The sequence below is a fragment of the Oryzias latipes genome, chromosome 15 (assembly GCF_002234675.1).
Source record: "Oryzias latipes chromosome 15, ASM223467v1".
Classification (NCBI taxonomy): domain Eukaryota; kingdom Metazoa; phylum Chordata; class Actinopteri; order Beloniformes; family Adrianichthyidae; genus Oryzias; species Oryzias latipes.
The window spans coordinates 29,652,888-29,675,463 of record NC_019873.2 but is presented as its reverse complement, the minus strand read 5'-3'; the positions used below and the strand labels follow the sequence as shown (position 1 = coordinate 29,675,463).

At 45.8% G+C, this 22,576-nt stretch overlaps 1 protein-coding gene across 2 annotated transcripts; it reads right to left on the bottom strand.

Annotated features, from left to right (window-relative positions):
- Nucleotides 1–970: 970 nt before the first annotated feature.
- Nucleotides 971–22,035, bottom strand: smoc2 (SPARC related modular calcium binding 2). 2 transcript variants are annotated; one of them, XM_011484761.3, is made up of 13 exons: nt 21,530–22,035; nt 17,274–17,436; nt 15,344–15,450; nt 15,050–15,149; nt 13,931–13,975; nt 12,025–12,105; nt 11,807–11,881; nt 10,191–10,377; nt 8,160–8,242; nt 3,736–3,835; nt 3,261–3,508; nt 1,567–1,604; nt 971–1,469 (listed from the first exon to the last, which is right to left on the bottom strand). In XM_011484761.3, the coding sequence occupies exons 1-13, from the start codon at nt 21,602–21,604 to the stop codon at nt 1,446–1,448; spliced, it is 1,326 nt and encodes a 441-aa protein (XP_011483063.1). In that variant the 5' UTR covers nt 21,605–22,035; the 3' UTR covers nt 971–1,445. The 2 variants fall into 2 exon arrangements, with proteins under 2 accessions (XP_011483063.1, XP_011483064.1); XM_011484762.3 differs by having other exon boundaries at nt 12,025–12,072; nt 21,530–22,033.
- Between the last annotated feature and the right edge of the window lie 541 nt (nt 22,036–22,576).

The window sequence follows — 22,576 nt, the reverse complement described above, 5'->3', positions numbered from 1 at the left end:
GGACTTCAGCCTCACGGACACGCTTGGGTTTGTCAAGAACATCTTCATGTTCATGTGTTTCTTGTTGCGTTACGTTTGTGGAGCAGAAACGGTCACGTTTTTATGGTTGTTTTAAAGACATTGGCAGACAACAGGAACCCGACTGGGATGTGACCTGAACTGTTGAGCAAAGACTTGAACTCTCATTCAACCTGATAAAGCTGGTTTTATTTAATAAGCATATCAACAGCACACATTCTCCCACAGGCCACACTAATCCCAGCTGAGAGTCAGTAATGTGTTTGAGCACAACCTTTGAGTTCCTCCAAAGCGGTCGGGGTTCTCAGAAAGGCCACAGGTCATCCCTTCCTAATCCAGTGTCAGTAATGATCTCTCCACTGCGTTCTCCTGGGGTGTTAAAACCAAACCATTAGGACTGGATTAGATCAGAGAAAGGAGGCTGATGTGTTAATCATAAATTAAAGGCTAAGCCTGAACAAGCAGGTCAGTCTGAGGTCAATTGCTCGGCCCAGCAGATGACCAAACGCGTGAAAAGCCTCGATTTACCTCTTAGCTGCTCCAGCATAATCAGGCAGGAACAATGTACAGTTGTGTAATGTGTCAAAGCCGGTCTGAGCTGAATGTTGTTTCCTCACAAAGAGTCTATTCACGGAATTTTAATTTTGCTCACATCAAGTGGATGAAGATATGCCTCCATGCTCACACAGCACAGTTTAACGGGCTTCCATCCAAATCCCAGCAGAGATTGACATGTCTGTCTTTAGCCCACCAAGGGAATCTCAGATGAGAACTGAAATGAGCACCATCCATTTTTCCAACTCAGAAATGGAGCCTCGGGGGAGCCGTCTTAAAATGGAATGACACACGACCTTTGCTATGCGGGGCTCACGCTCCAGACGGCCCACCAGCTTTCCTATCCGAGGAGCGGAAAGAGAGAAAGTCCTCTGACACATTCCAGCAACCACAAACATGTAGAAAAGAGGTTTTTATTTCTAATAAAAGGTAATATAAGTGTTCACAAAAGACATTTAAGATGTACTGCATGTTTATTACATTCTTGCAAACTGCTTTACAGGAAAACTTGAAACTGCTTTGGATGCTGTGGCCTAAGTTATCATGCAGCAAACTCTACATCCATCTGCCCCAATAGCATCAACGGGGGAGTCTAAAGGGGGGCAAAGATGTTGAAACATGAAGAACTGCAAAAGCACATCATTGACACGATTGACAAAGAACACATACATTGTATGTGTTAAACAGTTTTGTTTGTCAGGGCACAACAAGCTAACTACACCATTCACAGATCAGCAGTTAGTTTAAATACCTTATTTCTACAAAGTGAATTTACATCTTTTTAAAGTACAAAGTGCAAATACTATGGTTTCTGTTGTTGCCGATTGGTGAGGGCAGATCTCCACTCAGGTGGGAAGTCTCGGTCGTTGGGCTTAGCCTTGCTTCTTCGAGGGATTCTGAAGACACAAAGTCAGACATCAAAACTTGCGTTTTTGCCCCAAAGACAGAAAATGTGACTTTAAAAAAACTCAGTGAGGGTTGTACTTTACTCACTAGTTTACTGGAGGGCAAACCCTCTCCTGGTTTGGACCCTGAAATACACATTAACAAAACAATTTGGTGTTTAAACTCAAAGTCCTGCACAGATCACAAGAGCGACAGCTGCTGAATCTTAGCTACATCCCTAATGGGGATTCAAACCTCTTTATTGAAACAAAAACAATGAAGTTACAGATGATTATTGGTTAGGTAGAAGATTAAACCAACATCAGTTTGACAAAACTCTGGAAAAAGAAGAAATATCCATCCAACCCTTTTCAAAACCCGCCTAATCTCTATCACAGGGTTGCTGGAGCCTATCCCAGCTACTGTTGGAAGAAGTAGGAAGAAGAAGAGGAAATAAGAACGACAACACAAAAAAGCATGCCCTTCAAAACTGCTGCTTTAAAATTAGTTTTTAAAAACTGTTTGGATCTCTGTGACTGGAATGAAAGCGTAGCAGTCACTAAGATCTCCTAAAACAAAGAAATGGTCCAAATCAGTCTTGTTTAATTGAAACCCAGACAGCTGCGATTGTGATGTGGGACCACTGTTGAGCCTAAAACGGAGACCAGATGGGCTCCGCCCTAAATTCAGTCTGAAGCTGTGGCTTCACAGGTCACCGTGACATGACCTGAGGCCCGTCGCCTGTCCTGCAAACACAGCAGCTGTTGGAACTCACACAAAAAGGACTTTTGAGGCCTAAAAACTGGACAGCTGTCTGTCAATCAAAGGCGGGACCTCATATTGCATATTTTTAGATAGACTGTCTGGGCAGACGGAGCTGCCGGACTCCAGGCCTCGAGGGCTCTCTTCCTGCAGGTTTTTCAGAAACCAGGCCCCACCTGCTGCTGGTCACCTGGATCTGGTGTATTTTACCTGTAGGAAGCATCAATGCCTGGTTAGTTGGAAAACATGAAGGACCCTGGCTCTGGAGGCCCTGGAGGCCCTGGAGGCTCTGGAGGCCCTGGAGGCCCTGGAGGCCCTGGAGGCTCTGGAGGCCCTGGAGGCTCTGGAGGCCCTGGAGGCCCTGGAGGCCCTAGAGGCATGCAGTTTGACACCTTTGGTGTAGACTGTCCTTCACGCAAGTTGATTCCATTGAAAAAGTCGGAAATAAAGCGGTAAATAGCCCAATATTACAACAATAGTCGTCTCAATGGGCTTTCTAATGAACATGAATCATAAAGTCATAGAGTTCAATAGGTAAACTGGGCTTAGACCCTCCTTGTCTGTGAGGAAAAACTCCCTAAAAAAACGGATTCTGGGGGGAAAAAAAGGAAGCAACCTCGGGGGTGTTCACATGAAGGAGGGACCCCCCCCCCAGGACGGAGAGGCGATGTATCAGAAGGGAAACCAGACTAGGTTTATTCTTTTTGTTGGATACGTTTCTCAGTTCTGTCTTTTTTAGAGAGAACATGAAAGGATTTGATGAGGCTGACATAAATTGACCTTGGGGCAGTTTTATTGGAGGATAAATCATTGATGGAAAAAGATTTTTCCCGGCCAAACCGAGTTTGTCTGTTTCTCTGTGAAGTGGAATCTTCTAGCATTAGATTAGATCAGATTAGAAAAAAGGGTGAAACTCAACATTTTGAGCCATGCCAGTACCTTGTGTTTATCCAATTAAAGATCCTTCTAAGTTATAAATGAGAATCTAAACATTTCATGTAAAGCGAAGCTGTCAGACAACAGTATAGCTTCAGACTGACCTTCCTCCTTGATGACACCCAGGCATCCCATCAGCTCCTGCAGAGACAGAGCCTTGTCGTTGCTGATGTCGCAGTACTCCACAAACTTCTTGACACACTTCTTTGGTTTGGACTTCTTCCGCAGGAAACGTTTAAAAGGCTTGATTTCCTTCTTTCCAATGTCTCCGCTGCCGTTTTTGTCGAGCTGGCTGAAGTACCAGTGGACGACCCTTTCTTCCAGCGTGTGGTTGGGATCAGGCTCAGCCATCCTAGAGGGTCAGGTGCCATCAATTTCTACATTAGTCATCACTTCTGGGATCATTGAACCCAAAATCTAAAACAGCCAGGAACGACATTTTCGGGACAAAGACCATTCCAGGCAACGCCAACCACAATGGCAGAGAGGAATGCATGTGCACTTTGGTGGTGACGGCCTGAGCCCGCTGACATGCAGAAGTAATCACGAGGAGAACATTTCCACTTCCAAATGTCATACCTTCCGGCGGATGCTGGATCTGTGACAGCATGCACCATGTCTGTCGACAGCGCATCAAGAACACTTGTCAGGAACTCGGTTTTCTTCGCCCCAGGACAGCCTGGAAAATGAAACACACAGACATGAGCGTGGCAGAGCGCACTGCGTGCAGTTCTTATGCTGTCCTGCAGAATGGAAGAAATGCATGCAAGTTACCTTCAGTTAAAAGCAACACAATCGTCTGAAAGTCTTCCTGCTTAGGTGGACTAAAACGTGTTTGATAAAAACATCACGTTTGACTGAAAAATACATAAAAACTAGCAGGAGATGATGTGAAAATGGGAGAAGTACATTTTATTTACTCCCAAACATCCCTCATCTGGAGGAGAAAGGAGATAAATGCTTTTGACAGCTGCAGGCATGAAAAGTGTGCATGAATATGGGATGTGCAGACAAAGGGGGGTCCACAGCGTTCAAGATTCACCCGAAAAAACAAAACATGGGCTCCGTTAAAGGTTAGTATCTGAGGTTAAGCTAAAAGACGACGTTCTCTGGTGCTGTGAGAGAGGAATAGCAGGAAGAACACTGATGGGAAAGCTCAAGAGGACAACATTAGAAGTCTGGGGTTTTTTCAGCAGTGTTATTCTAGAAGAACCGAAGTTGAGAGACCGTAGATCTTCCTGGATTCCAGGTTTCTCTGAAGGAGTAATTCTCCACAGGCTGCAGCTCTTTTTATGGCCCTGGCCTGCGGGGCCAGATTCTCCTGTGCAGGAGATAATAGTATGCTTTGCATCTCCCTAACAGGTGGTGACCAGCATCGCTGCAAACACTCTGCCTCCACTCCACCTTTCAGAGTTCCAGCAGCCAAAAATGCTCTAAACTCTGCCTTTCTGTCTTCACACTAAAAGTTGAGCTGAGCTTTCACTAAATCGGGCCAGTAAACCGTTGGAACCACCTGTTAACGGCCTTGGTGGTGCCGTTCAGACGGTCGGTGTGGTTACTTGGTCTAGACAGGTCAAACAGTTGAGCCTCAGCAGGAAAAGAGCTTTTATCTGAAGACGTTTGTGGGACGGCCTTGGTGTTTTTCATGGAAAGCACCGGTCGGCTCTCTAAGGCCACAGGAATCTTTGAAATCATTTAAAGGGAAGGCCATTGGGTAAGACGTATGTCCCCTTCTTCTTGCTGGGGTGGGACAGATCCGCCTCTGTCTGTCTGGATGCCGTTTAACTGCAGGACCAGATTGTTTCTGCCGTCGCTTTAAGGAAATTGAGTTTGGCCACTTTCTGTTTGTTTCAAGGCTGCTGTCTGGTTCCATAATGATTATAATTATGTAACGTTTGACAGCTGCAGGACAAAATCAAGGTGCAAAAGCCATAAATGAAAAACTAATAGCAGCTGCACTCTCAGGTTTCTACAAATTGGTGAATAGTTGGCCCACGAGTCTGTGTTTACACGTGTGCACCTTTGCTTTACTGTCAATAAGACGCTGTGTTTTTCTATGGAACCACACGGGGCAGAGACTTGTCAGCACTCAGACCTGCTTTCCCAACGCTACCACAACGGCCCCCTCTCTGACGGGAGAGTCAGCCGGCCTCTGCGCCTTCCTTTCCGAGGCCTTCCCAGACAAGTTGCCCCCTTCTCGCTTCTCGCCCCATAAACCTCTCAACACCACAGCCTCAGCAGCAAATGTTCTGCAGCAATCTGAAGGCAACATTTATAATTATCCTGGCTTCATGCAGTGTCGCTCAAGACACAGGATGCTGTATGTTTTCCCTTCTTACAATACGTGTAGGTTTCTTCTCTTTATTGGTTACAGGATTGTGTTCAGTCATTTAGAAGGAGGTTTGTGTTCTTGTTTGTTCCAACACAGTATTTATTCTTAGGCATGTCAGAGCAGTTTTTAATGACAGCAGAGAAAAGAATCCAGAGAAATCTAACAAGAGTGTCTGTGGCTGCACGTCTTGTCTTACAAAAGCAGAGAGTCCGTGAGAGCAGAGACTGTTCTGCAGCGTGGAGCTGCGCTCCGTCCTGCCTCACTCTTACACAAACAGATGTGAATGAGACAGTGGCGGCTCTGTTCCCGCGCTGCTGGATTTTTAACATGTTTGGCAAACAAGAAAAAAAAAAGACCACAAATACTCACCAGGAAATGTTTAGCCTTAAACTATGATCTGGTTCTATGCAGCAACTAAAACTCCATGCCTGGCTTCATGCAAACTGTTTTATGAAGTCTGCACATCATTTTGTGATAAATGGTCCAAATGTGGGAAAAAACAGTATGATTTTTAAAAACTACTCAAGAGTTTTCGTTGATTTGTTCAGTGAAATGTGGGAATTCGGGCTCCTTTTGGAGGAGAACTGGCCTATCCAGCTCCCAGGTTTGATCATTCAAATACTGCATTGCCAAAGCTGTAGTCACATCCACGCACACAGGGGGTCGACCTGTGAGGGTTCTGCAGCTTTTTGGGTTGTCCCGGTCTGGGGGGGGGTCACAGAGAGGAACGGCTGCATCTTAAGGGGAGGGCAGGTGGGTCTTGCAGTTACCTTGAGGTACAGCTACCCTAAGGAACGTCAGGAAAATGGAACGTACCATTGTGGTGCCTGTGGTAAATGTATCGTGAAGTATTCGTAAGGATAATGGACGTTCCACGCACTTATGACGTGCGGGTGATGCTGTCGTACGGCGTCCTTACGCCACACTCTAGTCGTTAGCCCGTAGGACTTCCACACACACTACACTCTGATTGTATAATTTCTTCATTTTTAACAGTCATAAGGAGCGCACACGTGACACATGAACAGCACTAACGGGCTCCTTCTTCAGTCTACAGGATTTGAGGGGTAAAAAAAAAAATCTGTACGACGCGCCTGCGTCTACTACGCACCTACTTCCCCCATACTCACCCTCATGTGTTGTCTAGGTGTTTGCTACGACCCGCCGCCTGCACCATGAAGGTAGAAAACATTTTCTCTTTATAGGTTCACTGAGCGGTCTACCACCATGATACGTCCTGCGGGTCACCTGCGTGTCGCGTACAGGTTTGACCATTTTCACCCCCAGACGGCTCTTATCCACCTGGAGGGGCAGTTGAGGCTAAAGCTCAACCAACCATTTTAAAGAGCCAACTCTGTTTTATTGCTAACTAATCTATAGCCAATAATATTACAGGAGACACGCGACCCTTCTGAAATCTTCCAGAAACTTTTGCTTTTTAATCTTTTGAAAAACAAACTTCATGTTAATCTACCTCCATCTAGTCGACTACGTCATCTACGTCATGTTTGGTTCAGTTGAATGTGTTACTCTGCTGCTCCTGCTCAGTAAGTCTATCTGTGAGTCGCTCACACCTGTCCTCAGGTGTTACCTGCTCCTCCATCTCCATAGTTCCCATCTTCCTGGTGGTCTCTGCAGCCATGGCCACGCCCTAATCTTTGGATGGTAGCTATGGTAAGGTTTTAAAAAAGGTCTTAAACGAGTCAGGTGATGAGTATGATGTGACCCCTTCAAGTAGAATCAGAGAGAAACAAACCATAAGTATTAAGTCTGCTTTCAGTGCTGTCACAGCGGAGTGTGTTTGTTATGTAAAGTCAGTAAGTCCCCTTTTCTTAAGAAACAGAAGGTTTTAGTCAAACCTCTGTGGAACAACAAGTTCTAACACTTGGACTTTGTCTTTAAAAAATAAAATAAAGTCAAACAAAATTGAAAGTGCACGCAGTGTTCTTGGGGTTTACGCTGCAGGGAAAATGTGTCCCATTCATTCAGAGTAAACCAAAGACAGAGAGACTCTGAATGATGAATTATTTTTAGTTCAACTTCATAAAAGAGACAGTTTTATTAGCATAGAATCTGCTCTGTCAAAGAGAAAGTCCTGCATTAAGTTATGTGTTTAAAATAAAACAACAATGTTACGGTTTTATGGATTTAGACTTAAAGCTACAAAAGTAAAAGTGTCTTTTCTGCCCATCATCACGGTCGTCCTTCTTAAAGGGAGAAACAGGATCTCAGACGGATCAGAAACAGAAAATGTGATCATTTCTGCTAAACGTGACTGAAACATGAGTCACTTTGAAATGTCACACTTAACAAGAGGCTTCTGCTGCAAATGTCACACCTACATACACCCCCCCCCCCATCATGGCAGCCACCCCCATGCGGATCATCTGCTCTCAGTTGAGTTATCTCCACCGCTATCAGTCTCTAGCATCAGATTTTCCATTATCTCCACTCCCTGCTGTTCCTGCTCTGTGCCTTCACTCCTCCATCCTCCATCTCCAGTGTCAGTTGAAGATTACCCCCCCCCCCCCCATCTGCTTGGGGCTTATTGACGATCACTAAGTATCTCCTTGACCATCAGTGGAAAGACCAACTCAACGCTGAAGGTCTTAATCCTTTGACCTGAAGAAGGAAGAAAAGCTGGTCGGAGGTCCAACTTTTGAAGACTTACCCAGGAGATGTCTGTTCCTAAAATGGTCCTTGGGTTTTGGTGGATAGGCCCTCGCATTGCCATCACATTTCGGTTGCTCAAACCTTTGACAAACAAAAACCAAAGAAAACCATTAATAATCTTGAATTCTACCAGCTGAGATCTGACCTGAAAGGTCCAAAACTGCCCGGTACCAGAAATCCTTCCTGCCCAATACTATTACCCTGTTCAATAACTCACAATGCAGAAGATAACCTTTGCACATTTTTTTTCTCTTTTTCTTTATTTTGCACATTTCTTTTGCACATCTCTTTACCTGCACTGTTTTGTAAATAGCTCTTTAAATTATACCACATTTTCCTTGTTTTTTTTTTTTTTAATTTATATTATTCTTAGTCTTTTTTCCTGTCAGTTGTTATGGTAACGAACAAACATCCCACGTGTGGGATCAATAAAGTATTTCTGATTCTGATTCTGAAACAGATTGTTTGTGGCAAACTTGGGCTGTAAAAAGAGGGGAGGAAGGAAGAGGGGAGGAAGGATCCGGAGCGACTGAGGACAAAGACGAGGCAGAGAAGGAGCGTGGGACATGAGGCTGCCTCTGTGCCGCGAGGGCCAAAACTTTGGAGGACAATCTTTAATTCCATATCTGTGCAGAGGCCTGTCTGGCAGTGGGCCTGAACTCTCCCTAATCTGATGCTTAAAAATGTTGCCCCACTCCGCCGCCCTGACTGACCTCTTCAGACCGGCTCTGACAGCAGCAGTGGAGGCGTCAGCCCTGCTGCCGTCACCAAACGTGCATTTTACAAGCAGAAAAGACTCTTTTTTTAACAACTAATATCCAAATATGGAGCCACATTCCCTTTTGTTTTCCAGGAAAATCTCGGTGAACTGATCTGAGACGATGGCTGACAGCAACCTCCCGGTTAAGACAGACATCCTATACGACTTAGTGTCAAACAAGTGAAAATCACACAGTTGTTGGTGTTTACGGTTGAAATTGAGGTTGAAATGTGTCCATGAGCAAGAAGTCGTTTGGGTTTGCTGAGTCCTTATTTGAGAAAGTTCAAACGTATAAAAAGGTGGTTCTGCTGCTCCAACATCTTCTCCATCAGCATCAACTGGAACTTTCCTGCATGACTTTATCCATCACTGACATTTTTATGGAAAAATTTGATAATTTTTTATAACCAAACAGTTTCAGCTTTGTTGAGATTTTTGTGTTTGTCCGCCAAACTCCCCTTTGGTGTCATGTGTCCACATTGTTCCAGAAGTCTGTGGTTTGTTCAGATGATGAAGAGAAGTCGGCCTTTGTCTTCTTTTCACTTGAAAACACTTCCAAACAAACCCGTTTGTTCCAGTCTTCTCCTGATTTTCACGACATGTAACGTATTTCTCAAAGGTTTTCTCTGAGGTGAAAGCTTTCCTTTCTTCACATGACATATTGGCATCATTCATCCTCTCTATAACAATTTTACTTTGTAACGTCGTATGTTATCATTATTCGTCTCTGGTTTAGGATTTTTTCTTTTTGCACATATTTACTAAACTGCAGATTATAAAGACCTACAGGCTCTGTAAATGATTGTCCCTAAATGTTATGGGACTCTTTCAAGTTGGGTAGTCAGGTGGACTTGGTTCAAATGTGCAAAAACCAAAAGGTTCAATGGAAACCAGTTTTTGATGAAAAAAAAGGAAAACTTTCCTGTTTTTGTCTTTAAACCCCTCAACTTTGAATTCTCCTGAACAACTGCAGGATTTCAGGGGAAACACTGGAGTTTTGTGTTTTATTTGTCCTTCTGGTCAGCGTTGATGGAAGGCAGTGCATCATCATGTTGTCATTAGCCACAGAAAGTTTAGAGGGGAAAAAACAAACAGATTTTTTTGTATAAACTCTGCATTTTGTTTTATTCTGAATATGATTCAGATTATGTCATGAGTGTAATCGTAGAAGCTGCTGCCAAACAAAAGTGTATAATCTGAGCAAACTAACTGATGTGGAACAAACAACCTGGCCTCCCAACAGACTCTGGGAAGTTCTTGGTGGTTTACCTTGTGGACGTTGCTGGAATGGGCCTTCCGGTATCTACCAGCACACACCAGCAGTAACCCGTGGACGGGTGGCACTGGACAGGCTTGTAAAGCCCTTCCTGGGCACAGTCTGGGATGAAGACGGCGTCTGGTTTTTGATGCTTCACCTCCTCCAGGGCGGACTGCAGCTCTTGATCACACGAGAACGCTGGTAGAAACGGATGAGGGCGTCAGAGAATCGATCAGCGCAGCACAGAGCTGATCCAGTTTGAAAAGGAAAATGCTTCCCTTGAATTCATGGTTGGTATGAACTTATAAACTCCTGAGAAAGAGGAGGAGGAGACTCCTCCATCAGCCCCCCATGGCATTGTTTACAGATGTTACTGGGCTAAGGACTTAATACTACTCCCTTTGCCCCAAGTTAAGTAAATATTTGGACACTTTACTGACTGCAGTGGATGTGTGAGACAGAGGGAGAAACCAACAAGATGAATGGGGGGGGGGGGGGGGGGGGGTCAGACCTGACTGTTCACTCTGATCCTCTGATGTATTTCTCCAAAAACATTAAAGTCCCACTCTGATCATCTTCCAACACAGGTCAGCGTTCCCAGCAGTCTCTTAATGATGATGACGCTGTTTATGATCTAAAAAAGGGACATAGTTTCTGCAGAGCGGCAGGAGTTCATCAGACATTCACCTCTGAGTTGTAAACGGGACTGTTGGAGAGAAGCAACTCCGCCCCCCTTCCCATTGCAAAGCAGGGAGCTCAAATGCATTTTTCATCATAATTTTCTTTCTATGTGTCCTTCCCCATCAGAAAAACATCACCACAAACACCATCTTCATCAGATTGGATCTTCAAGTGACTAGAATCTTCTGTTGAAATGTCTGAAAGCAGAACGTTCTTCACAATCTTCACACATGTGCAAACAGAGAGGTTAGAGAACACAATTCCTTCTTTTTTCAACACTTCCGCTGTGCAGCTCTCCAGGAGATAGACAAGAGCCCTGGAGAACAGAAGCTCCTCTGGCTGAAGGACTTCCTCTCACCGCTTCATTTCAAGGATGGGAAGCTTCAGCCAAGTTAAAGTTGTGTTTGTTCATGTCTGCTTTCTTTAAAAGGTAACTACAATAAAACAAATAAAAACCTCTTTGCCTTAGAACAAGCTCAGAAGTTCCTCTCTTTGGCCTCCTTTTGCTGGGGCAGAATTTTCCTTTTTTTCTCCAATCCACCAAAGTAACAGATGGTGAAAACCACCAAAGCTGTGTTTCTCAGGCTTTTCATTGGCTGTAAATTATGATAATGGGATTCACACACAAATGCACACACATGCACGGAGGTTTCTCATCTTTGAGTCGGCCTAAATTATTTCCCCAAGAGCAAAGAAGTATTGGATATAAAGATAAACCAGCATGCATATAAAACAGAAGAAGAATGGGAGCTCCTGTGTTGGTGCCATGTGCTGATAATTACAGCTCCAACCTAAAGAACCACAGAAAAGCAGATCCTCCAAGACTCGCGCACTGCAGCACCAACATGCATCACAGCTAACCATCTGTCATTAGAGCTCAGGAACAGCCTCAAACCACACAGATATGCAGAACAGCGTGTGTTTGCATTTGAAGTTTGCAACTCACATGATGTTCTGGTCCTGTTGTTCTGCCGGCTGCGGACCTGCTCTGTCCACAACGTGGGATACTGCAAGGTGATGTCTGAAAGAAACAGCAAGGGAGAAGCTTTGAGCCAAAAACCCCGTCTGACCGGCTGGACCAGAGAAGATATGGAGATGATGCATTGAACAACAAAGGAGCCATGTTTCAGGCTGACATCAGAAATGTGTCCAGTTAGAGCTCACCTTCATCATCTGTAGAGGGTTGCAGGTCAGCCACCAGGCCGGTCTCATCTGCGTTTAGAATGGAGAATATTTGCAAGGAAACTACAATTACCAGAGTTAGATTGAAAAAACACGCAGATGTTGCACGTTGCCCGGTCAAGAAGGATAGGAACAAAGGGGTGGAAGGATAACAGGAGGCTGTGGGGAAAACTGAAAGAGAGGAGGTGTAGTAAATGAGTAAAAAAGGAGGAAAAGTAAAGGTTTGGTGGTCAAAACATCCCAGGGTTCCACTTGGTGCAACTAGGGAGGCTGCCATGCTGAAAGAGCAGACTGAGGGCAGTTATCAGGAAGGAGGGAAGAAGCAGCCGTCCCTGACGTCCCTCTGCAGCTTCTCCTCCGACGGTGGAGCTGTGTGAAGGTGGGAGAAAGCACAGCTGGGTCTGGGAAGAGCCAATAAAAGAGAGATTTGAGTGGGTTTGTTTGATCAGCGGGGAGAGCGAGACGGGGATGAGGTCATGAACCGCTGCAGGGGGGCGTGGCTAACCTCAGGCTGGGTCAGAGTAAATGTCGGTTAATGTTTGAGTCAGAGGATGTTCAATGGAAGACTCCACAATAGGAAAGTTACAGCATAACAACAGAAGTGTGGATCGGCCATTTGATGAAACATATTTAGAATCAACCACTAATGACCCATCTTTACTCTGGACTGTATTATCTTCTGAGGCACATGCCAGGAAAGTCCAGAGCAGCCTGTGGCCATGCCAGATGAGCTTTCCTGCAGTTTGTCTAACACAAACTCATCAAGCCAAGCAGCAGAAGCGCTCTTACAGCTCAGCGTTTAGCCAAATTCTTTTGGACAAAAGTGTAAAGAAATGCCCGTGGAGCTGGTAGGCACTGATGGGATCCCTCTGAACCAAAATATTGATGCAATCACTGCTATTTTCAGTGCTGGCACACCACAAACCTACAGTTTATTCTGCTTTTCACCGCCCTGTTTATCCAACCCGTTCAGAGGGAACCGCAGCCCACTCCTGCACCCCCACACCTCCCTTTCTCCTTCTCCCATCACTCTTCCTTCTTTCTCAAATCTGGCCTTCCCAAAGCGATGCATGTGCAACGACCTGGCTGGGCTCAGACAGACGCCGTGGCCACAGTTTACAGACAGAAAGAGACGTGAATGTCCTGCTGACAGGAACAGTCCAATCCCAGTGGATGCATGCGTGTGTTTTCCCAGTCTCATCCAAACACACACTCATAAGGAATCAATCCGAGAAAAGAAAAAGTAAATTACACTTTTTCTGTGCTTTCCAATCACGTCAGCTAAACAAAACGGGTGGCATATACAGCGTTAAGGGTCCAAGTGGAGGAAGGGGGATGATTCGTGCCAGACTGCCTTAGAGAAGACTGGAGGATAAAATGTGGTCATCAGAGCTAAAAAGGAAGCGAGATTAGGTTAGAAAACTGTTGTCCTCCATCCTGGCATCTGTCAGGTAAAGAAAACAGGCAGTGATGGAGACTCCTGCTGCTGCGCTTTGAGTTTCTGAGGGAAAATCGGATTTGAAGCAGCAAACTGTAAATGGTTTCAGACGCTGAAATGACCAAGAAATAACCGATTGTGACACAGACCAACACAGTCACACATGTGTGCATCATGTTCATGGACAAACACAACAACATCAATGTCAAAGCAGCCCTGGGTCTGTGGTTTGGCTGCATCCATTGTCATTTCTCCAGCAGCCTGTTTGCATTTCACTGAGCTGAGCAGGACGGCTCATGCATCCGTCCCGTCTGGCTGCATAGGTTCTCGTCAGTCTGTTGGTTCTGCTCAGGTCCAGAGTCAAGCAGAACCCGTCCATTGTCCTGCCTGTGGTTTGCTGGCAGAAGTAAGCGTGCGCCTGAGTCAGTTCTTCTTGAATGAAAGTCTCACCTGCTTTACTCGGCTCTCTCGTGGTCGCTCTCTCTTGTTTGGATCCTGAAAGATGAAAAAAAAGACAACAACAATATTAAATGACAACAAGATTCTTTGTGTTTATGTCGAACACACATTCATCGGTTCCACTTGCTTGCAGAATATTCAAATAATGATTGTGAAGCTTTGCAGTATTTATTCAGGGTTAGGCTAAAAACATTTTATGACTTTCTAACTGAAGAAACCGCCACAATAAACCATCACTTTGGATATTGTAAAGACTTTAAATACATTAACTAGCATGAAGTTGATGCATTAACAATGCTAAGCAATTACATAAGACGACTGATCTTAATGGTTTGTAATTCATTAAGAAAGGTTGAATTACAATTATTACTTAGCTGCTAACTAATGCTGTGAGAACTTCACTTAGTAATGCATAAGTGGCTTCTAATATTGTATTTAATAGTTAATTCATGCTTAATTATGCATTAACTAACATTAACTAAGGGACACTTGTTGTAAACCCAACGTGCAGTAAATGATCTTTTTAAAACTTAGTTTAACATTTATAATTGTTTTGGGTTCACGTTTCTATTCCTTGTGTAGGTTAACAAATGCTGCCGACCTTGAAAGAGTTTTGTACGGAGCCTAAGTCGGCCATCGGGTGATTTACCGTATTCTGAGGCTTTAATGGTGTGTAGAATGCATTCTTTTGGACAAACAGGCCCTGAACAGCTCTGATTGTGTAAACATAAAGCTGTGAAGTGAAAAGACAGGGGTCCGGCCTCCTCTGAAAGCCTCTGGTGTTGACACAGCAGCAGCTCAGAGGCAGCTGTGCAGAGAAGAGCAGGCGGGACATGTGGCTTTGCTTAGCCGTCCGCTCGCATGGAAGACGCTCTTCTCAACGACTGCTCACATTTCCTGCAGTTTGTTGCTCAGCTCTGCAGCAGAGGTTTTCTAGCCAATCTGTTTCTCCTGCATTTCCCATGTTTATGCTCAGTCCTGGGGGGCTGCACCAGCGGGAAAAGGGTCACTAGTTCCCAGTGAACTTTGGATCTCTTCCCCCGCCACAGAAATAGGCTCTTATTGGCCGTGCAACAGAAATGAATGAGGTCAACACACGGCTTCACCCACCTTGACATCTCGGCTTTTTATTGGCCACCGCGGAGCCGCTGACTGGTCTCCCATTGGGGGTGACGCACCAACAGTAACCGGTGTAGCTATGGCACTGAACCTGTGATCCACACAACATGCAAAAACCAACAAAGCCACAATATTCAATCAAACGAAACTACATTTAAGCAAAACAACAACTGGATTTTTTTCTGTAAATGTTTGCAGTTGGTGAAAATTTCTGTTTTGGGATCCCTGGTCAATGAATATGAATTCAAAACAAGCTCCAGTCTTCGTGAGAGGTTTTCCTGTTACCTCGCTGTATGTGCCGTCAGGGTTGCACACAGGCACAAAGACCTGTGGGAAAAGCTTCTTGGCCTGTTGCTCTGTGTACTTCTTCTCTGCAACACATCTGGATGTATCTGAGGAGGACCACAAATCACCAGAGTCACTAAACATCAGAGAGACCCATGATTCAGCCCGCAGCTCAACTATTTTCTTGTTGCTCCACAACTGTAAAACCAACATACTTCTGAAGTCAGAGGAAGATGTTAAATCTCCCAGATGATGAAGAATGTGGAGAGAAGAGGGGAGATAAGGAGAAAGACATTCAAGGTTTCTTTGGACGGAAGGGCCGCTTGGTTGTCTGGGCGTGGAGGTCTTCTTGCTCCACGTGAACCGTGTGGTAAAGCCATTACGAAGCCAAGCAGCTCCTATTTTGCGCCTCCAGAAAATTCCAGTCGGGAAAAGAGCTGATGCACGAGGAAAAGCTGACCGGTTCCTGATTTCTGTGTCTTCCTAACGCTCCACCTCAAATTCAAATGTCCCTTTTCAGCAATCGTTAGCGTAGAGTGTGGACTGGCAACTTTTCACCTTTGCGCACAATTTTAGGTCTGAGCAGCCAGAGCCATGGCTCATTCTGTCATTCCACAGGTGCCTGGCCACACCTGGCCAACAGCAGCAGCTGTGCAAACTGTGAGAAAGGTTGGACTTGAAGGTAGCTTGTTGTAGCACATTAGCGGCTGCACAGTGCTTTTCTGTCCAACAGCTTCAAATCACATTAAAGCAGTGAGTCATTTGAGACCAAAAAAACCTTCACCGGCTCATCAGCCGGCGGCTGGCGTTCAACGCGGCGCGCGTTACACATGTGAGGCGGCGGGCTCTGGTTTCTGTCACGTACAGGCTGCGTGTCACTGGCAGTAGGAATGAAAAACGCTTCTGACGGAGGGAAGACAGAGAGCTAAGAAGCTCCAAAGTTAGCAGCAGTGGAAAAAAAGCAAAAACCATCGTCCTTCTCCAGGGGGCTCTGACCAAAGCGCCGTCTGGAAAAAATGACAGACACTTGATTCATCTGAGAGCAATGATAGAAAACAAATGTGGTGCCACACTCGCCGTGCTTAAGCACGAACCCATCCCAGTGCTTTCAGGCCAGCCGGGCGTTTCTTTTCCTCTGAGGAGCAGGCGCTCATGGGAAGACGATGCACACAAGTCAACTGTCACGGACTCTTGTCTTTTCTCAAGCGGGGTGCTGCTGGCTGGATCCAGATGTCCGCTTGGAGACGTTGCCATGGCAACACAGCAGCTGAATGTTTCTCCTTTAAGCTAACCTTTTTGCTCACGGACCCTGAATTAGTGAGCCGATGCTGCGGTGGGGCAAGAAAGGGGCATTGTCCCCAGCCTGCAGAGGGCTGAAGTGGCAGTGGACTTGGTGGAGGGGTGGAAGCGCTCGAGTGTGTGGGTTCTTCCCTCCAACAATGGCGGAGTCTGTGAGCTGCCTGACCCCTCTGCGTCTCCTTCCCCAGCTCCTCTGTTTGACTCATAGAGCTCCACATCAGGCAGGATGAAAAAGGATCATTAATTCTTGTCAAGACATCCCATGTGAAGCTCTGCGTCCATGAAAAACCCTTTCAGTTCAAACAAAACGGAAGTGGTTTCAAGTCGGATGCTGGGACCGCTGGTGGTTTATGAGTTAACTGGAAGCACACTTTCCCCTGAAACTAAACAGTTTATCATTTTTGACAAATTAAAGACACTTCCTTCCTCACACAAATAGTGTGAAATTGTGTAGCCCGGTGGGAGGCTGCTGACACCCCCTTACCCACCCTCAGAATGTCAGCCCTATTTGTCCTCCCAGCACTCAGAGCTTCAATTATGCTAAAACGAATTTCACCCACAAGTTCCCAAAGTGACCCCTTGGTGCGTTTGGGAACGTCAGGCGGCGCTGAAGCGTGACTCGTGACCTGACCTTTGCACGGCCCTCGGATGACCTCCAGCTGGGGGTCACGGCACTTGGCTCGGAGGAACTCGCAGCGAGATGTGAAGGTCCTGCCGTCGGAGGCGCACAGAGGCTTACGGGGAGCCCCGCTGCATTCCATGTTGCACTCCTTATCCTGATCCACCCGCAGGAACTGCAGAAGAGGGAAGACAAGCAGGAACCTTTGCTGAACGAGGCCTTTCTGAGAAACGCCGAGCTCTGCTCCAAAACAGTTTAATCCGCACAACAGCAGGTGGGATTTGGAGGGATTTATGGAGTTTAGCCAAAAGGAGAAGGTTTTCAGGAAACACATCAATGTTACACATGAAGAAACCAAAATGACCTCATTTAATTCTCTGATGGATTTTAGAGGTGAGGACTAGAAAAATCATTAAAAAAACAAGAAGTGGTGCAATATTTAAAGAGCCATTCTGATGAAATCGGGGGTTTCTGTGTTTTTAACATGTTTTTGTGGCATTTTTCTGACGATTGAGGACATTTATAAAGAAATTTAAGCCTAAAATTACATTTACGTACTGATTTTTTCTTTATTCAAATTGTTGTGAATCAGGAGCAGACGAAAAAATGTAGTTAAAAAACGATCGTATTTGTGATGTAGAAAATTCGCTGGGCGGGGCCACCAGCTCGCTGCTCTGAGCTCTCAGTAACGGGGAAGGGAAGAGCGGTGGGGTTGCTCGTCTCCAACAATCCCGCCTACAAATCAGAGGTGAATTTCTAATGAACTCCTGCCGCTCTGCAGAAACTATGTCCTAGAAAACGACACCGGTATTAGAAAAAGGAGATCATCGTAATGAAAAGACCATTCTTCGACAATAGATCAGAAGACGATGGAAGCAGGACTTTAAAAGCAAAATAAGGCAGTGTCTGTTCCAGCCAGGGCGCCGTTTCTGCTGGAGAGGACTTCACGAACACTTCCACTCACCTTTGTGAGCCAACACCTGCACAGGTATCCACCTGGAGCCTCCCAAAGATGTTTTACTCAGCCATGAAAAGAGAAACAAGGACGGAGACTCCTGGCTGAACGCATCGGATCACCTGTGTCAATGCCGCCATTGTATTTGCCACCCCTCACCGGGCCGCACAATGAGCCGGGGATGGTGGTGAGGGGGGGTGGCAACAAGCTGTGACTGTTACAATGAATGAAAAGGCTGAATAAACTGGATGTCAGTGAGCATTGTACAGTTTGCACATTTTCATAGTTTGTGTGATTCATTTACTTCAAGCTGATGCAGGAGCTCTTTGGAGTCTGGGACACTCCATCAGTCATTTGTCTCGTCTCTTAGTGGAAAATCTATTTGTTCCTTCTGTGTTTCTATGAGGTTTGATGGAAAACATAATCCTTTCTGCTGTAAAATTCCATTTTACAGCAAAGAAAAGCATCAGATTTGTCTCTGCCAACTATTCCAGCAAACAGAAACTCAGGAAGTTTCTCCATGAGCTCCGTGAATCTCTGTCCAGGAATCGATACCTCCACAGTTCACAGAGGGGGAAACCTCTGGAAGAGGGGGCCACGGACAACAATAAAGCCCCCCCACACACACACACATTGGGACAGGAATGGCTGCAGGGCTGCATGCACCTGGGAGAGGGGAGGGTGTAGGTATAGGAGGTGGAACTGCCCCGGGCTGGTGGTGGGGGTGTTGGGGGAAGGGGGGTATCCTTTCTGTCAAATTTGTTCATAAATCTTACGGGGGGGGGCAGGCTCGTTCAAACCCATCAGAGGAGGAGGTTTTTTGAGCCAGAAGGAAAAATCCCATCTTTGCTGTTTCCGTTCACACGACTGATGGAGGATCAGAAATGATTTTAAATCCAGGAATCTTCCTAAAAACCTCATTCTGGTCAAATTCTTCAGGAATTTCTTCCTTCAGATTTTGTCTGAATGAAATCCAACTGGACCCAAGACACCAAAAGTCTGTGAACGTCCAACAGATCCACCGTCATCCCGCATTCTGTGGACATCCATCCGTGTCTTTGTCTCCTCTCTGTGATGTGAGGGGCTAGCATCTCCTACCCCCCCATCCCAGCAGCTGTCAGTCACTCTGATGGTGTCTGTGTGTGTCCAGCCCCCCCCCCCCCCCCCCCTCAGCTTTTGGACGGACTGCGGCAGCAGCATCAGAATGGACTGACAGCCCGGACTGTGTCATTGAGCAGCGCAGCGTCCGGCTAAATGTCTGCTCCACGGCTCACAGCGGAGCATCCACTGCCTGCAGGTTCACAACAAAGCCCCAAGAAAAAAACAACAACGCAGCCGGCCATGAAAGCAGACGCCCGTGAAATCAGCCACCCAGATTCACCGTCAGACACCCCCGTTTGGATTTTGAAAAGTCACAGTCGGCCACACGGAAGGAGGACACAAAATAAGACGTGAGAGCCTGAGGGAGGAAGACTCCTCTGAGACTAATGGTGTGATGAGGAGCTCTTCCTCATCGCAGTTCACTGTCTGCTGCTCATCTCTGTGTTTGTCTTTGCTGATGGATGGGGCTGAGGCGAACTCTGACACTCCCCTGACGTCTCATTTTAGGTCTTCACCCTCATCCTGCATGGCAACAGGCGAGCTGTGATGGACGGCCTCCACCCTCAGCCACATGCAGCGCAGCCTTCCACCCCGATTCATCCATAAGCAGACTCACACAAGACACAACACATATTCAGACCCAAATCCTTTGATTGCTCGGATCCTTTTCTTGTCTACTTCCAGGCAGCTGGCTCTCACTTTCTCTGTTTGGCTCTTTATTTTGCCCTCTTTCTTTTCAGCGTTGCTTTTCTTTGTGTGATCTTTCTTGGAAGATGCTTTCTGCATCTGCTGAAAGAACACAAGAGGTTGGCAAAGAAAAAGAGAGGCGAGAAACGGCGAGACACGCCGAGGATGAGGGAACCTTTTTTTTGGAACCAGCCAGCATACAAATCAAATCCTATTACTTCCCTCTGGCTCTGCGGCATTGTGGATTTGAATGGAGCATGGAGGAGGCGAGCCTCCAGCAGAGAACCCATTGTCGGATGATAAGGGCCTTGTGGGCTGGGAGGCCCCCGCTTCCAGCACCCAGAGAGGCCCCTCAGATCTCCACTTTGCAGGGTGAACAGCAGCCCAGGAGGACAGATGCTGCAAATGTGTTAAACGCTCTCGGCAGGAGTTTCCTGCACGGAGGCTGATCGCTCAGGGACTCCACAAGGAAAAGGATCAGAGCCTTTTACCACCAAATGGACATCTTAGCTTTTTCTTTTTTTTAATGTAATCTTGAAAAGGTTTTTAAAGAGAAAAAATGAACTGAAAACCCACAAGCAATAAAGCCTGGTTGAAGATAAAAGGTGTACCTTATTCTAAACAAATAGTCAAGACTTCTGCTCACTGATTTTCATTTCCCTAAAAATTCAGATTAATCTTAAACATGCAAAAGTCTTAATTCAAATCAGCGACAACCTTTTCCTGAGTCACTGAGACGGTAAACTAGAAATTCCCAAAATAAAAGCTTGATTCCAATGAAACAAACCTGATCGACATGAAAACATTTTGCTCCAAAAATGTTTCTCACTCTTAGAAATGTAGAAACATCCCAATGGATGATGAGCAAACTCCAAACCTTGAACCTGAACCTAAACGAGGGTTTCTGAGGAGGTGACTGAGGTTCCAGCCTGTAAATGAAGGTGTTCGTCTCTGACAGGGCGCATTCCAGTGTCCGTAACCCCGCTTAAGCGCTCCATCTCAACTGGATTGTGGCCATTAGGTTTCCCTAAAGAGCAACTTTGGTTTAATTAACAGAGAAAGTGCTGTCAGCAGTGGTCCTCACAGGATTGTGATGCATCTCACTTCATTTGACATTAAACAATACAGAAAACAGAGGAAGAAGAACTTACAGGGCAGAAGACAATCCTGAGCTTAACAGTATGTCTGACTCAAGTCAGCAGCTTTTAAAATGGGAAGTTAAAGTACAAAGTTTCCAGTTTTATGTTAAAAAAAGGACTCAGTTCTGTCTGAAGACTGAAACCTAAACATGTAAAACCACACAGTAATCTTCTGTTTATTCCTTGTGAGGAAATTTAAAGTTAACATTTTATTTTAAAGTGATTCAGACAAATTCTTGCAAGTTCTAAATAAAAAGTCAAGTTAAATTGTAGTAAAAGTGTTTCTCAGAGAAATCTTTTCCTTGTGTTGTGAAAACATCTCTCTGTCCTCAGAAAGTTCAGGCTTCTGGTAGAAAAGCCAGAAACACATTGAAGCGGCTTCATACCGTGAGAGCGGAGAACTTCTGAGGGCGTCCAGCGCACAGCAGACAGCAGAAAACCAGCAGCGGACAGACGCGCATCCTGACGCAGCGTTCCAACAGCTCTCCAAATTACGCACGGTCCAAACCTCGGTGGCTTCGGGACTTTGGCTAAAACACCGTTTCAGTGAGTCTCCAGTCCGGCGTACAGTCCGTTGGTTAAATAAGTCTGCTGCTTAGTTCCCCTCAGATCCACGGGTTCGTCTGCTCCTCTTATTTCTATCAGTGCAATAACCCCCCGAGTCCCTGACCTTTCCCCCTCCCTTGGTGTGTCTTTTCTCCTTCCTTCTCTCTCAGACTCAGCTTCTTGTCTCCACACCCCTTCTCTCCACGCTTCATTTCGTGGTTCTGGATTGAATGCAGGCAGTTCTCGGGGCAGTTGGGGAGGCAGGTAAGCTCGGAGGGGTGTGTGTTTGGAGGGACCCCCCTCCCCTCCCCACTCTTCAGGTATCAGCTCTTCCAAAATTCCAACAGTTTCCTCACTGCAGGACTCCGTGATGATGAAGCTAACTCTGCTTTCAGACAGTGGAAACGCCCCCGTTATTTGGATAAATGAACAATAGTTAGAAAGATGCTCCATCACAGAAACTCTCACAGTCCGTCCCCAAGTCCAGGTAGCACTACACTCAACGAGAAATCCTTTATGATTTTTGAAAAAATTACCAACGAATCCAAGTGAAAAAACGCCAAGGTCCAATTTCTGCAGAGACTTTATTAATTTTTTATTCTGAAAAAGTTTCCATTTTTATTAATATAACTCAAACACAACGTGTCTCTGCTGCCCCCTTATGGCAGTAACGAGTAGTTCACTCCCGTTACTAATAGGCCCAGGATGCTTACAGTCAGTGTCCCGTGCACACACTGATGCCAATACAACCACCAGCAGTGTGGGGTTCAGTGTCTTGCCCAAGGGCACTTTGACACAGGCAGTCAAGGTGGGAACCGAACCTGCAATCTTCCATTGAGAGGTTGACCGCCCTACCTCTGCACCACGGTCGCCCAAGTCTTAGATAA